The sequence below is a fragment of the Cydia fagiglandana genome, chromosome Z (genome assembly GCF_963556715.1).
Source record: "Cydia fagiglandana chromosome Z, ilCydFagi1.1, whole genome shotgun sequence".
NCBI classification, from domain to species: domain Eukaryota; kingdom Metazoa; phylum Arthropoda; class Insecta; order Lepidoptera; family Tortricidae; genus Cydia; species Cydia fagiglandana.
In genome coordinates this window covers 35,207,328-35,223,357 of record NC_085959.1, presented here as the reverse complement: position 1 = coordinate 35,223,357, position 16,030 = coordinate 35,207,328, and the positions used below count along the sequence as shown (strand labels likewise).

The 16,030-nt window shown below is 36.1% G+C and overlaps 1 protein-coding gene across 13 annotated transcripts in view; it reads left to right on the top strand.

Moving 5' to 3' along the window:
- Window positions 1-6,382, top strand: part of LOC134678551 (dynamin) — a 46,311-nt gene extending 39,929 nt beyond the window's left edge. For all 13 annotated transcript variants that reach the window (XR_010100202.1, XM_063537151.1, XM_063537150.1 and 10 more), the window contains one exon: window positions 1,859-6,382. Coding sequence is in view for 12 of the 13 variants with exons in the window: in XM_063537151.1 (XP_063393221.1) it covers window positions 1,859-1,922 (64 nt within the window). In the remaining variant the exon portion in view is untranslated. The remainder of the gene's footprint in view (window positions 1-1,858) is intronic.
- Window positions 6,383-16,030: the final 9,648 nt, after the last annotated feature.

Below are 16,030 nucleotides of genomic sequence, written 5' to 3'. Positions count from 1 at the left end.
GGCATGCGAGTTCGCGCGTCGTCTAAATCAGCCGTAAGTTTGGCGAGGCGAGGCCGAGCACGAAGTGTGTCGGTGCGCGCCTCCCCGGCGTCCGCGAGGTGGCGCAGCTGCGGCTGCCAGTACCGAGTTCCTACATCACAAGTATTTAGCGCTGTAGCCATGCCATTGCTCTATGATATTAAATAGACGAATATGATACAATAGTTGTAATAAATCATCTAACGTTTTGCTCTCTCTCTATTGTTAATAGCGTTAGCGTACCATCGAATAAAGGTATAGGCAGTGATTGTTGGATTTGATATAGTTTATGAATATTGTTAATCTTATGCTGTATAAATAGAGTAATTAAACGCTATATGTGTACCAGAGATGTTTGATTTATTCCAGTAGATATTCGAATATACAATAATTTTGGCTTTATTTTTTTTAATTATACAATTTATATAAGTAACAATAAATTTTGGATGCAATATTCTGCGGAAAATTTAGGTAAGCTTACTTTTAATTACAGTAAATATAAGATATAGAGTAGTGTAACAAAATAGGCACGTATTGTTTTACCAAGCTATGTTAAGACGTGTTTACTGAATATGAACTTGGTGATTATCTAAAGAAATATAATAACTAAGCTTGGTTAAATAAATAATTCTACATTACATTAGTCGGCAAGTGACGGTGCAGGTCTAGTAAAACACTTTCCCACAGGCTAGGAGAAAACTAGCACTTTAAAATGGGCAAGTTTTTCTCACTATATCTGTGGTTGTGGTATCATGTAAATGAGCTTCTCTGATATCGGTATTAATTCCTATATTTAGTTGCTAGAATATCAGTGGTTTAAGATAAAAGTTAGTCTGCAGAGACACGGTCACTTAGAAAGTCACATAAAATCTGTATCGAATTCTGTGTTATATATATTTCATTCGGTTTCGGATCCAACGGATGGCAACTGTTCTTGTGTGGTGGGCCGATTGAGGGTAAATGCGGTTACCCACTGAGGGTAAAGGTGCTATATTTGTGTATATATCAGATTAGCCCATTGACATGAAGATTTGTATAGGCATGTAATTGGCTTCTAGACGACTGAGTCTGGCACTGCTTGCCTAGCGAATGAAGTCAGGGAACGATGCATGCGTTTGGAGAATTATTGCTTTAATATAAACCACGTGTACGAAGGTATAGGAAACGGCGTAGAGATGTATTTGCATGAAACTAGTTATGCATTATCATATACAAAATAATAAGTAGCATGTTAAGCTTTTATAAGGCAGAGGGAATATATTTTCCACCTGATTTTTTTACATTATTTTAAGTGTTAAGGTTCAATATTGCATAAAATCCATGAAGAAAGACACCCTTACGCCTTATAAAGGGTAAAGAAAGGGTATACACATTTATCTAATTAGCCCTAAAGTTATTGAAATTGACTATGTAATAATGCACGTCGTTGGTATTTAGTGTTTGCATTGTAACCTAGATAAACAAACACCTGCTTGCTTAGCTTATAGCTGTGTGTTACAAGTAGGTTATAAATGTACATATTGTTTCTGTCTTACTGGCCCAGTGGGTGGCATCAGGCAACAGAGAAAAAAATATGTTGTTTCTCTATTATAATATTTATAATTTTTATACAACTATGAAACTAGTCGTTTGACGCCCCACCACTGTACTGTTCTGTCTCCAATATTAGTATATATTTTTTAGAATTCGTTGTATATATGTATTATATGTACTTAACAAATATGTTTTACCTTACAAAAGTGGGTTAACAAGTGTTGTACCCAGCTTTTTTAAGATGAAACAAACCTGTTTTTGTTAAATGTCGAAGGATATTTAATTAATGCTGGTTTTTCGTGTGTAGCCGACCTGTCCCGAACGTGCCGCCGAAGTTGCCCGAGCGACCACAGAACGGACGACCATTTTGAACTCCTTCGCCGCCATCTTGTGATACGCTGCACTGTAAATATATAATATCCTATTTCTCTGTATATTGCTTTAATTCTATTTATTTAAGCGTTATTATGTCGCGGTCTGTAAGTTATAAATTATAATTAAAGTTAGCATAATTTAGGATCGTTGAATTGAAATTAGTATTACCTAGGTATATGAAAGTCAGAAGGTGTGATTGTGTCTTATTAATTTGCGAGCATGTGATACGATGTTATCGAATGACTTATTATTATTCGGGCAACTAAATATTAATTGGGAACTTTCATTGGGCATATAATAATATAAATTGGCTGTGCATTAATATTTTAGCGCCAATACATTTATATTAGCCTCAAATATAAGCATCATATTACTAAAAAACTGGCAGCAAAATCAAGCCACCCAAAATAATTTTAGGGAACTTGAAGTGATAGGTTGGCATCTAAAATAATAAGTTGGCAACTAATATAAATCTCCTAATACCATTAGGTTTCAAGTTTCAATAGTTATCAATTTTAAAGCTTCATTTCATTCAAATAATAATTTGGTACCAATGCTATTAGCCTATCTGCCTATTAATAAACAAAAGCTGTCGTTGGCATTCAAATACAGCTCATACTGATATATTTTAAGGGTCTGTTTTTGTTGCTAATCTATTAATTATAGTACCCATTTCTATTTATTTAAACTAACCAATTTCGATTAATTAGTTGACCGGTTAAATACGTGCCTTACTGAATCCATTATTATGAATTTAACGTGATGTAATCAAATTAGTAGGTATACTTAAACATCGCAAGCAAGACTTGTTGAGAAGTGCGGTGTCCTATGAGTATAATAATCAATATTTTTAATGTGACAATAATAATAGGGCTATCTATCCGTTATAGTTCATGTAATCCAGAATGGTTATTTTAGTCTAGCGAAGCGCTTATTTAACTTAGCACTGTGGGTTTCCTTAACTGATGTGTGTATTCTACTGTTATATATAAAAGTATACGCTAGGCGGGTTCTGTGTTCGTAGGCGGTTAACGCTACAAAGCGCAAAACACGTGTTATCGGCTACGATCTCGTACTGCGTAGCTTGCGCTGGCAGTGAATGGGCAGGCAGTAATTGAAACCTGACCTGTTACTAGTGCTATTTATTAAATTAACAATCTCGACGAACTCTCGTGCGATATTATTCTATGTCAGAAATGCGTGGTAAAATTTCTATTGTAGGAAATTTTGATTTAAGTATTTCCTAGTTATAATCTTATAATTCGATTGCAAAGTATTGGTTGTATGTGTTTATTGACCATAGTCTCTAAAATAATGCACTAGTTACTGACTTAGTATCGCATAACAATTCATCACGGAACATGGCTTTGATAAACTTATAGGTACTGTTGAAATTATTAAATATTCCATATTGCGTACATACATCTCATTGCCATTGTAATTTATCAATAATATTAAATTCATATTAGGTACATAGAGTATAGAGCACACATTAATTTGGTGTCAGCTATACATGGGTGTGGACGCTAAAGGTTGTACCATAACGAATATCAAGTGTACGTTAACTATAGGTATAGAAATATATATTACATGCACGTATTATGGTTAACGTGTTTAGCTGCCAGATCCATACAATTTATCCTTGAATTGCGTCTAAAATATAATTCATAAGAACGCTATCCAACCGGTGACGAAAAAGCGACTAGCGGTCCACTATTTTCTCTCGCAAGAAAGACATGTAGCTAAATCCAGTGTAATAAACGTAATGCTTATTAATCGGTACGCAAAGTCAGCGGCCTTTTCGTACTGACAGTGACAACTTTTTTAAAGAGAAAAGATTTTCTCATGGCTACACGATTTTCGCTCATCGTCGGCGGTGGGATAGCTGCCTCCAGTGGCGGCGCGTCCATAAAAGCAGATTCCCACCGGCTTGCCTGTTTTTGGACGTTTGAGCATAGTTGTAAAGGAAAATGTAAGCCAAATTAGTCCCGGCTTGCCTATAGATATGTTTGACGCGCCGCCACTGGCTGCCTCAGGCAGTAAGTATGTCTTATATAGCTACTGTCACTCGGGCAGTAAGCTGTTTTAACAAAGACACGGAAAATACACAAGAATTGAAATGAGCATTATAATAATAAGTCAAAAGGTACAAGGTAGATACTTTTTTAAGTAGGTAACTTGCAGAAACAGTGCCAACGAATTACGAAACTAATGAGTTAAACCAATGATTATAATTTATTATTGTGTATTTATTAGTTATTATCGATGTTTTCATATAAGGCCTCCTAAGGCTCACTGTCCTGTCCTAGCTATAGATACCTACTTATTAAGTTCAATGAAATTTAAATCATTCACAAGTGGAACACAGTTTTAGTTGTTTAGTGTCGTCCAAATCTCAATTAAAACTAAATCAACGTTTCCCATGCTTTAGGTTCTAAATTCACGAGCGAATTTTGTATTTTTAATTTGTTGACTGGGCCTTGGGTGGCTAACTAACAGCAAAACACTTAACTGACCAGCTGTGAATCTTATGTCATTACGGTAAGGTTTAGGAACTGTCGGTCGACAGTATGGACGATGGGACATTCCTTGCAACTGAACTTGAACTTTATGAAAATTACTGCAATTAGGTTATCTTTGGCGCCAATTGTTTTCTTCTACCGCTAATTATAATTTAATCGTGATTTCACTGTGTCAGTATAGAAATTTTACGCAATAATCCTTTCGTCTGGCAACTTAATTAATAGATAGAAAGTTAAAATTCCAATACCTCTAAAATGATGTGTCCCAACACTCCCAACTGAAGGGCTAAAGTCGGCGCAACTTAAGATCACAAATTTGACAGTTACGAACTGATCCTTGCATATATGACAATTAAGGCTATATCAGTTAAACGTAGGTCTCAAATGTGTGATCTTGGAATAAAACCACTATAGGTCTTGTACCGTCATGTTTCGCGGTGCAAATGTTTATTCTATACCTAAATGATATGAAGTTGTAAAAGTTAATAATTTAATTTCATGCCTTACATCAGAGTGCTAAGGAAAAGTTAATTGGTAGGTACTTTTAAATAGCAGCTGCACTAAATGGATTTATATAATGGTAGTCGTACACTGGCAGGTATATAATATTGTGTGTCAGAGGTAACATAATAAAACACTATCAATACTACCATGTTGTCGCTCTCATATGTTGTTACTCGTATATAGCGTTTTATAACAGCCAGTATAGGAGCACCGTAAGTGTATACTACGAGTATACAAAAGATATGAGACTGTTATAACCACATCTAGTGTAACTGCTATTTTTATACTTTTGTAGCTGATTTCATAAGAACTAGTCCTAGTCCTGCGGAAAATGATAAGCCGTTTTTAGGGGCTAGCTCTCCGTCTGTAATATCTTCTAACTGTGGGTGGGTTATACAAGCTATGTTTCTTCATTTAGTTTTAAGAATATACATAATGAACCTTTTAAAATCAGTTTAACTAGTTTAACTTGGGCGTTTAAGGCAATGGAACGTTAAACGCGTAAGGTATAAGCTAGTTTAAAATAAATGTAGAAGCATCAGCTCCCCGAGGCACTTAAGGATTATGTTCGGAGGTAGGCAGCATTTAGTGGCATTGCTTTCCCGGCCCGTGAACAATGACGATACATCACACGCAAAGAGATTTGAAGGCTAGTCAACATTTTTTTATACCATTTCTTGGAATAATTTTATACTTTTAATTTATTAGGTTATTACTGCCACTTATAAAAACTGTATTAACCTTTTGGACGTCAGATCGCCTATTGTCCGTCGCCCAAAAGTCATTTAATTTAACCTGCCATTTCAATGGATATTGTATAAAAATGTGACCTTTTTGACACTATTTTAGAAATAACAAGAATGATAAGAATATTTCTCGTAGGTAGTATACTATGATGTAGATACATAAATAATTAAATACCTGTTCAAATTGGAGAACTTATTTATAGTCCATCTAACTCTCCGATGACTATAAACGATATATTTTCGTGACACTCCACACTTTCGCACCGAATAGTCTGTGCAGTTGTGAGAAGTTTATGTATTATGTACCTAATTTTGATTTCAAACCAATGGTTCAGTATTGTATAATTAATATAAAACCTTATACAACTATAATTTGACCACAGAAGCTTAGCAATATCGATTACCTACTTATATCACACATATACACTTATATTAGTAATGTTAGCTTTTATTTTTGCTCATCTTTTAGGTACTTTTGACACTGATAAATTGAGTTGTATATAAGCCTCGTGTTCGTCCCTGCTGATCATAAGTTTATCTTAAATACATTCCCTAAATGTGCATTGTTCACGCGCCAGGAAATATATTTTGTATATAATTATTATGTAAATTAATGTAACATGGACTTGTTTATATTTCGTGTACTGTTGTACGCAATTGTAATAAATGTGTATAATAAATAATAAAACCAAGTTCTTTTGTTTGTACTTATACTAGGTTTCATAACCTAGATGAACCTTATGTGGGTGGATCGACTTTATTGTGTTGCTTTTTATTCTGTTTCGTTATTCAGTGGATAGTGGTAGTTGGTAGAAGAAATGTTTTCACGTCCCACTATCGTACTTAAGATGTCCCATTATGAAAGGTCCAGAGAAACGTTACCATACGTAAACGAGTGACAAAAAATATTGATTCACCCATGCAACCCTACCGTCAAAACTTGGGTAAAAGATACTCGTATAGTAATATACATAAATGTAAATATTATATCACTTATATGTCAGGTGTCAACATGGGGTCTATGGGCCGCTATAATATGTAAACAGGGTAAAGTAGAACACGCATTTAAGCACATAGAGTTTTTATCAGTTTGTGAAATACTGGGCAACACAGATGGAAACAATGAAATAAACTCTCCTACTATAGTTAGGGAGGCGAGGTAGCTAAATGGCGTAATTCAACGGCGCCATCGAGACCTATCAAAATCGAAAGATAAAATAATTTCGAAAAGAAAAGCTCGTATGGCAAAAACCATTTTAGCGGTGGGTTTGGCGTGTACGGTTTTTCAAAAATGTTAAAAAAAACAGTTACTTGGGCATTCTCGAGCGCGTCAGATATTCATACTACGTATGCCCCGAGTGCCTCTGATAACAACGGTATACTAATCTGCCGGTTTGCGTGGTGGGGGTAGGCATATAAAGTAGTCAAAAATGCAAAAAAAAAAAATTTACTCGGGCGCGTCAGATTTTCGGAAGGGGTGTTAAGTAGGCCCCAAGGAAGCTTCCTTTAAAAAAACTGACGATTTCGGCGTGACGATAAGTTACGATGAATTTTTGAAAATGCAAAAAAAAATTGTTTTTTTGAAATACTCGAGCGCGTCAGATTTTCATAGGGGAGGTTTATCTCGGTATCCTGAAAGCATATTTTTTTAATCTGACAAAAATGTTGGTGGGTTCTCTTAATCTGACCGATTTTATGATGCTTCAAGTCAAAAAGTTTTAACTTTGGACAAAAATGTAAAGAGACCTTTTTTGTGTAAAATAAAATTACCTTTTTTGTTTATTTAAACTTTTTTTTTGTAAAATGTATCGTTCGCGACTTATATGCCGCAACGCGTTCTTAGGAAGACGAAATGGCTCCTCCACACTTCCGGTCATGCGGAAACCGGCAGATTTTGTATTTTTAGTAAGTTTTAGATTATATTCTTCAAAATAAAAAATAAAAAAATCGCGCTCGAGAATGCCGGATTAACGTTTTTTTTTTACAAGTTCGCGACCCTATAACTCGGCGGCGTCAAGGACTTATCGTCAGATTAGTTAAATTTAGTCTTTAAACACTAAAATCAACCCCCAATATCTTAATCTGACGCGCTCGAGTATTTCAGACTATCCATTTTTTTTTACTAATCTGATCGTCTATCCTAGGCGCGCGTCACTACATATAGAGCTAAATACTTTACAAGGTTGTTCTATTAGGTCTAAGGTATCTCTCATATCTTAAACTGCCACGCTCGAGTATTGCCGAAAATTCCCCTATTCGCCTCCCTAACCACTAGCAAATACGTAAATCGACAATAGGTTTTTCCTTTTTCTTGAATACTCTCCCGCGTTTGGATGCTCCTTCATTGCTGTTCTCTTCTCGAGTATTTTCGCCGGTCGGACAACAGTATTAGGTCTCACACTCAGAGCATGTGGTCTCACATTTTGACATACTACCAAGTACTTTGCAAACCTTAGAGGATATAACTACACGGAGACGCCTTGTCTGTAATTTTCGGTACAAACCAGTGCCGATTTTTGCGGAGGAGGGGCATATCAAATGTATGTTACGTAACGTAAAAATATATAGGTTTAAATTCGCTCGTAGGTACTGATGAGTGCTTATACCTACATACGAAGGGTTAATGCTGACAATACGGTACTGATATGGTATAGATTAAATATGATTATTAAATTATGTTGCAAACGTTAAGTAAATACGTTTGATAATTTACAGTGATTTGTTAACTTTCTGTTCTGTTATTAACCCTTTCGTTCAATTTACTTTACTTCTACTATCCCTACGTTACATACCTACCTTATGTATTAAATCTTCCACGGAGGGCAGGGATGAGTAAGCATTAGCTAATGACGTCCCTCGCGGTACCTCCGCGGGCACAGCTAGTAAATTAATGTAAGTAGATAGTAAACAAGTACATATTAGGTAAACCTATGTATGGATCAAACTATAGGTCTACCATTTATCTCAGGCGGGTGGGAAAGAAGATTAAAACCAGGCAGTTTATATTTTACATTTTTACTTATTTCATATAAATCATCTTCATGCAGCCTTCTTCTGCAGTCTTCAATCGTCCGTACCTGGCTATAGGTAATAATATTAAGTACGAACTGTCTTAGTTAAGCGGTAGACCTATAAGTAGGTACCTAAACTTTATATATATATAACATGAGTGCATGTAAAGTTATCGAAGTATCCAACACTACAACGTAAACAAACCTAAGTTTAATTTCTCCTTTCCCCTCCTAATCATTGCTAATTGCCAAATCGCATGATGCGGAGCGCGTTTTAACAATGTGAAAACGTTTCCGAAAACAAGCTACGCGCACTTATAGTTATTATTCGCTTTGAATATTAATATATCTTAATATTAATATGCCATTTAGTGAGTTATTAGTCGGAAAAAATGCGATTACGACCTCATTTTCATAAGGGAGCGTAAAAATTGGCTTACGTAGTATATTAATATACCATATGGTACAGGCGGCAAAATACTACACGTTATAAAACAAAGTCCCCTGCCGCGTCTGTATGTGTGTTTATATGTTTGCGATAAACTCGAGAACGGTTTTTCATGCGGTTTTCACCTATCAATAGAGTGATTCTTGAGGAAGGTTTAGGTGTATAATTTGTAAACCCGTGCGAAGCCGGGGCGGGTCGCTATATATAGTGGTATTGATAAGAATTTTAAATGACGCTGACAGTTACACATTTATTAATGTAAATCTGTTATGTTAGCTGTTATCCTTATGTGTTGCGTATCCACTTTTCAGTAACTACCTATGGGGGCCGTTCGCGTTAGAGAATCGGAAACATATGTGCACATGTACACATTGCCAAAGCAGGTGCTACCATCTTCCGTTCTCGTTGGTAGCTAGGTACGTTTTCTTGTGCATATTAGTCTCATATTAGTAGGTTCTGCCATCTTTTGACGGCTCTTATCCTGCCCTCTATGGCAATTACAATTGGGATATTTGCGCTAAAATGATACCTACTATTAATAATTACATTAACGTAAGTACTTAATGAAATGCGACATAATACAATAATCCCCGAAAAGTTATACCGCGGTAATCAACAGTAGGTACGAGTTGATACTTACGCCTCGCCTGTACACCGCGCTATGACAAAAACACCTTCCATCATTACGATTTAATGAAGAGAGAAAACCATTAGGAACTTGCCTTGATTAAATCGTCGGCGAGCAATTGTCGACTCAGATGGCGCCCTGCCTCGCTACTCACACAACACTGGGTCATTTCACACGATTATTCCCTTTACTGTCCCTGTCTGACCTTTACTAAGTTTTATATGTTGGACAAGGATATATACATAAATCCGCCCGACGCTTGTCGCGGGCAGGTCGTCGAGTAGGAGCCACAGTATGGGCCTCTAATCGCACCGACACGATTCTGATTACGTGTGATTGTCATATCAATCATTTCCCCTATCAAATTATTCAGTGGCCAGTAATTCTATCGCCTTCGCCTGTCCGTGGTAATGGCCAGAGATGGCCCAAAACTGGCGGAGTGGTGATATCGTGATAGGTAGATGCGTAGCGTGAACCAACCAGGCTCCATTAAATACCTATTCGTCGTTTGTTATGGTCTGTAAGTACGAGTAGGTAAATAAAAAACTTTCAGACAATAACATGCCCAAAAATATCTGTAATAACTAATAATTTCGGCTATAAAGTAGCGAGGCTTTTAGTTTCAGCAATCACTGCTTTGTCGAGGAAATTACCAATTGTGTACTGTTTTAGAAAAAAAACTCTCATTGACGGAATTTTCTGTATGACGGAATTGGCCGCATTGACCTTATTATCGTATAAAGTGATACATTAAACTTAAACAAAGTAAAAAGTTGCAATATTTTTTTGCAAGGTTTATAGCCCTTCTTTAAATGTAACACATGTTGCCTACCTATTTATTCGGCGCATTTTCATTGATCCATGGGGTCCGCATACCCCATGCCTTGCTGACCTGTTTTCTTTTTTTACAATTCATACTCACTATTACAATTTATAGAAATATATTTGTTGGTTATAAACCTTGGTACAATATATGTAAAGAGTACGCTGATGGTGTTCTAAGTCAAATTCAATGTCCCGGGCCTGTAACTGTTGTGTGCCGAGTCTACCCTCGCACGGCATCGCCGGCCGAACGGAAACATTCGGTCGCACTTAGTCTCGCTTTGTTACTCGATGGATTGTAATTCATATGCTATAAGTGTGTGTAGGTACACAGTTAAAACGAAAATTAGTGAGAAAATTGGCTCCTTTTCTATTGCCGTTGTGTGCTACATAAACCTAACTGTACCCTTTCAGAATTAAATTAGGTGCCACGTTTATTTACCTGCGAACCTCAGTACTGGAACTATTCAGAATTGATGATGCTTTGACGAATAAAAGTATTTACATATAACTTGGTCATATTCTAGATTATGCTTAAACAGGTTAAATTACTTTTATTTTTAAATTGCAGCCCTCATTTATTTACTATATTTTATAATTTAAATACCTACGTACCTAACTCACGCATCTACCTACTTGTAGTTAAGTAGGTAACTTATTATTTATAAAGAATTTAATAAGTGTACATAGGTAGGTGTAGGGTGTAACTTATCATGAGATTCACTCTATTTACAAACTTAACTGAACTAATAATACTACTGCACGCTGTCGCTAATTATACAAGTAGATATCTGAAAACTAATTAATAATATTCAGTTGCATTTATATAATACTTTTAAATTGCCTCAGCGTAGAGTAAGATCTAGAAGACATGAATGGGGGATGATATAGAAATAATTAATTTGGACAAAGAAATTGGACTTAGGTAGACGTCAGAGTGCAGTATATGACTATACATATGTCATATTTTCTTATAAATTTCATGGTCAAAAGAGATGTGGGCAGGGTGTCATATATTTGGCATTACTTAGCATGTCGAGCAATAAAACATTTACCTTACTTCGACGAGACCAAATTATGATAATTACACTCCGTAATGAGTTTAAGGCGGCATAGAAGTAGGTAATATAAAAAGCCCACCTTTGAATAAATAATTTATGAATAGTATCAAAGTTAAGTACCTCATAACCAATTTTGCCGACCGGCAACGCCGGTACGAAAACACATGTACTTAATAATCTCAACAGGGCCTGTTAATCGGTTCGTTTATGGCTAATCAGTCATAGTGTTAACCTTAGTGGGCTAAGTCACGATAGCCCTCGTGTGACCCGCGATTAGCTATGTAAATCGAACCAAATTACATTGCCGGTTACTGAAACAGCTATAAAGCGGCCGATGCCGGTAGGACTTTAGAGGAATGTTACCTTTGTGTTCGTTTGAGCAAAGGTGACGAATGTAGTTTTATAATTTTGAATAGTTACGTTTATAGTGTAAATAATGCAATTAAATTTAAAGACCAAACTTACGGTTTAGAGAAGCTTTCGATTTCATATACTGACTGGACAGTATTATAATTTTTTACCTTTCTAAAAACTTTCTAGCTATCGTATGATGACATGCTTAAGGTGCCGTCACACAAACGCGTTTTCCGGGCGGGGCGTGAGCGCTGAGTGAGCGTTATATGTAAAAGCGGCGCGCTCCGCTCATGCGGCGCCCGCAACACGCGCCTGTGTGATGGAGCCTTTAATCTGAAGATGACAGCCACTCCTGCCATTGGGTGAGCAACTCAAATGGTCAGTTAGGAGAAAACTGGAGTTACCTATATAAAGGGTTCCTACCTAAAATTGTTCTAAGCAGTCATAAGGTCGTTTTATAGTCGAAACTGGTCTCGTCATTCCTGAGATTAGTCCATACTAGTTGATAAGTACCTACAAAGTTTCAGACCCCTGGTACTACTCCGAAATATCTAGACACGACTCTATTATCAAGGCGATCACATGCAGGTATATACTTAATGCCTTTTGAGTGGTAGAGACTTTTAATGGCGCCCATATTATAATACCTACTCTTTGCTTTTTACATTATGTAAGTAGCTAAACTAACATATTAGGCACTTAATTTACTTACCTATTTGAAATTCTTCCTTAATTATAGAAAATTTGTGAGATCCTTGAGAAAAAATAATTTAAGTATAAGTTACCTAAATCATTCCCCCAATTATTCTCCTTGTTAAAAAAAGCGTCAAAATGATTTGAATTAATTGCCTTAATTAAAGCAGTGCCGGTGACAGGTATCTGTTTGGTACGGTATACGAATCGAGTTATGTTTTTAGTATTTTTACACGGTCACGACGTGGTCTACTCTTAACTCGTAGCAGTAAATACACATTTAGCTTGAAGCGATGCTATCTGGAGCGGCTCACGCGTGGCCGGCGGTACAAAGCCCTCTGATAAACGGTGGTTATGTAATTAAACAGTTGTCTAATTTAATTGGCAATAGGCGAGTTTCCCACAAGTCAGAAAGTCACCCTCGCTCATTACACCGAAATATGGCGGTGTTATTATATCGTAGTAGGTAATTACAGGTGAGGCGGCGAACGCACGGTGGCGGTGCAGGCCGCTCGGGTCGTTGTGACAGCTGCCCACAACATTGATTTATTAAACTGCAACATTCCAACATATTACGCGTATAGTACTTAATCTCTTTCCAAGCCTCCCTTTACACTTATATGACAAAGGATGACTCACGCTAGACCGGGCCGGGGTCGGGCCGGAGTTTCCGGCGCTTCTTTCTCTATGGAAAGCGCCGCTGATACAGGTACCTAATGCTTTTTGGTAAACTAGGGAAGTTTTCAAGTGGGCGATTTTGTAGTAAGGACTATGGTAGTATTTTTGATTTTTTTTTCGTTTTGTTGCTACATAAGTATTGGTAAAAGTGTAACAATTTTCCTAAATTCAAGTGTACGTTAGTTCCTTGCGTTGCCCTTTACGTCTTTGAAGTCACTATGTATAGGTATATAAGGAATCATGATCACCACCCTAATCTAAAACGACCACGGTTAAGAACTTATACGCCCACGAAGAAAGAATTGGGAAAATAAAACTGGCATTAATTTCTCATTTGGGCGCTTGAAATACGAAGTGACCCTGCGCTGCCTACTTTTAAGTAATTACAATTATTACTTTTTATAAAGTCGTGGTGTAATTACGTAGATTCATCGTGTAATTGAAAAAGTTTTCCACCGGTGCGGGGAAACAGCCGAAAATTACGCTTGCTTTCATATTTCATCAGTGGCGAGATCATATCGGGTTGTTTAGCAGTTGTTATTGAACTTTAAATAACGCCAGTCGATGTAGGAATGCCGTGTTGATTCGGAGCCTTAATAACTCCAATGTAACTACTTACAAAGTAATTACAGTATAGGCACCTAGTTTTATTCAACTATGTACTTAAATAGGTACAGATTGACAGCGTAGATAGGTATATTTTTTTACTAAATTAACTTGTTTCTTTATATAAGGGTGTAATTACCGATACGGAGAGATTTTTAACTAATAATCCCTCCTTTTGATTAAAGTATTATGTATCTAAATTAACGAAGAGAATAAAATATATTTACCAAGTAAATCTTAGGATATTTGATGAAATGAAATAGAACCACAAAGTCGGAAAAGCAGTAAAACCCGCGGTGTTCTCAATTACCTATTGGTAAGAGGTACTGTTGGCTAATATTCAGATAATGTAGCTGTGCACAGTCGGCATCAACAGTAGGTAGCGGATAAAACAACGCACCAAAATATATCAAGGCCACTCTAGAATACTTTTTCAAATAGAGATATATCTCTAAGTTTGCGTTTAAACGTATCTGTAATGGTCTACCTACATAAAGAGAAATAGCCTGACCGTAATATAAGATTACTAGCTGTTGCCCGCGACTTCGTCCGCGTGGAATCTTATCTTCAACATTTTACATCTTTAGTACCTATAATTTTCATATGCAAGTTGTATGAAGTTTTAAGTCAAGTGGATTTTGATGTTGGTTGCTGAAATTATTTTTTTTGTATTCTCATAATAGGTACCTATGCCCTTATACAAAGATTCAAGTTCGGCACTCACAAAATATCTGGTCTCCATACAAACTTTCAACCCCTTTCTCACCACCTTGGGGGATGTTTTTCAGAAATGCTTGAATCAGTTTTCATGTTTTTTAATTTAATACCTTTTTTTCCAAAAAGTTAAAGTTCGTAGCTTAAAATTAAATTTACACACGAAGACGAATTTTTATCCCCATTTTTAGCCCCCTTAGGGATTGAATTTCCAAAAACGTTGCAATTACATTTTTTTTGTAATCGGCTATTATGTCTTTCTAAGAAGTTTCAAAACATTTGTAATGGATTCAAACTTTGAACCCCATTTTAACCCTGTTAGGGGATGAATTTTACAAATCGGTGAAATCACTTTTATTGTCTTCTAATAATATACCCAAATACAAAGATTCAAATCCCGCGCTCGAAAAAATGCACGATATCCATACAAACTTTCAACCCCGTTTTCACCACCATAGGGATGAATTTTCAAAAACGCTGAAATTTGTTTTCTTATATTTTAATATAATACCTTTTTACAAAGTTTCAAGTTCCTAGCTTCATGCACCTGAAGACGAACTTTCATCCCCTTTTTAACCCCCTTAGGGGTTGAATTTCCAAGAACGTTGCAATTACTTTTTTTTGTAATCGGCTATTATGCCTTTCTAAGAATTTTAAAAGCATTTGTAATGGATTTAAACTTTGAAACCCATTTTAACCCTGTTAGGGGATGAATTTTACAAAACGCTGAAATTACTTTTATTGTCTTCTAATAGTATCCCCAAATACAAAGATTCAAGTCCCGCGCTCGAAAAAATGTTTGCTATCCATACAAACTTTCAACCCCTTTTTCACCACCTTAGGGGATGAATTTTCAAAAACGCTGAAATGAGTTTTCTTGTATTTTAATTTAAAACGTTTTAACAAAGTTTCAAGTTCCTTGCTTAAAATAAAATTTGCACCCGCAGACGAACTTCCATCCCCTTTTTAACCCCTTAGGGGTTGAAATTCCAAAAACGTTGCAATAACTTTTTTTTTGTAATCGGCTATTATGCCTTTCTAAGAAGTTTCAAAACCATTTGTAATGGATTCAAACTTTCAACCCCTTTTTAACCCTGTTAGGGGATGAATTTTACAAAACGCTGAAATTACTTTTCCTGTCTTCTAATAATATCCCTAAATACAAAGATTCAAGTCCCACACTCGAAAAAATGTTTGATATCCATACAAACTTTCAACCCCTTTTTCACCATTTTAGGGGTTGAATTTTCAAAAACGCTGAAATTTGTTTTCTTGTATTTTAATAATATATCTTTTAACGAAGTTTCAAATTCGTAG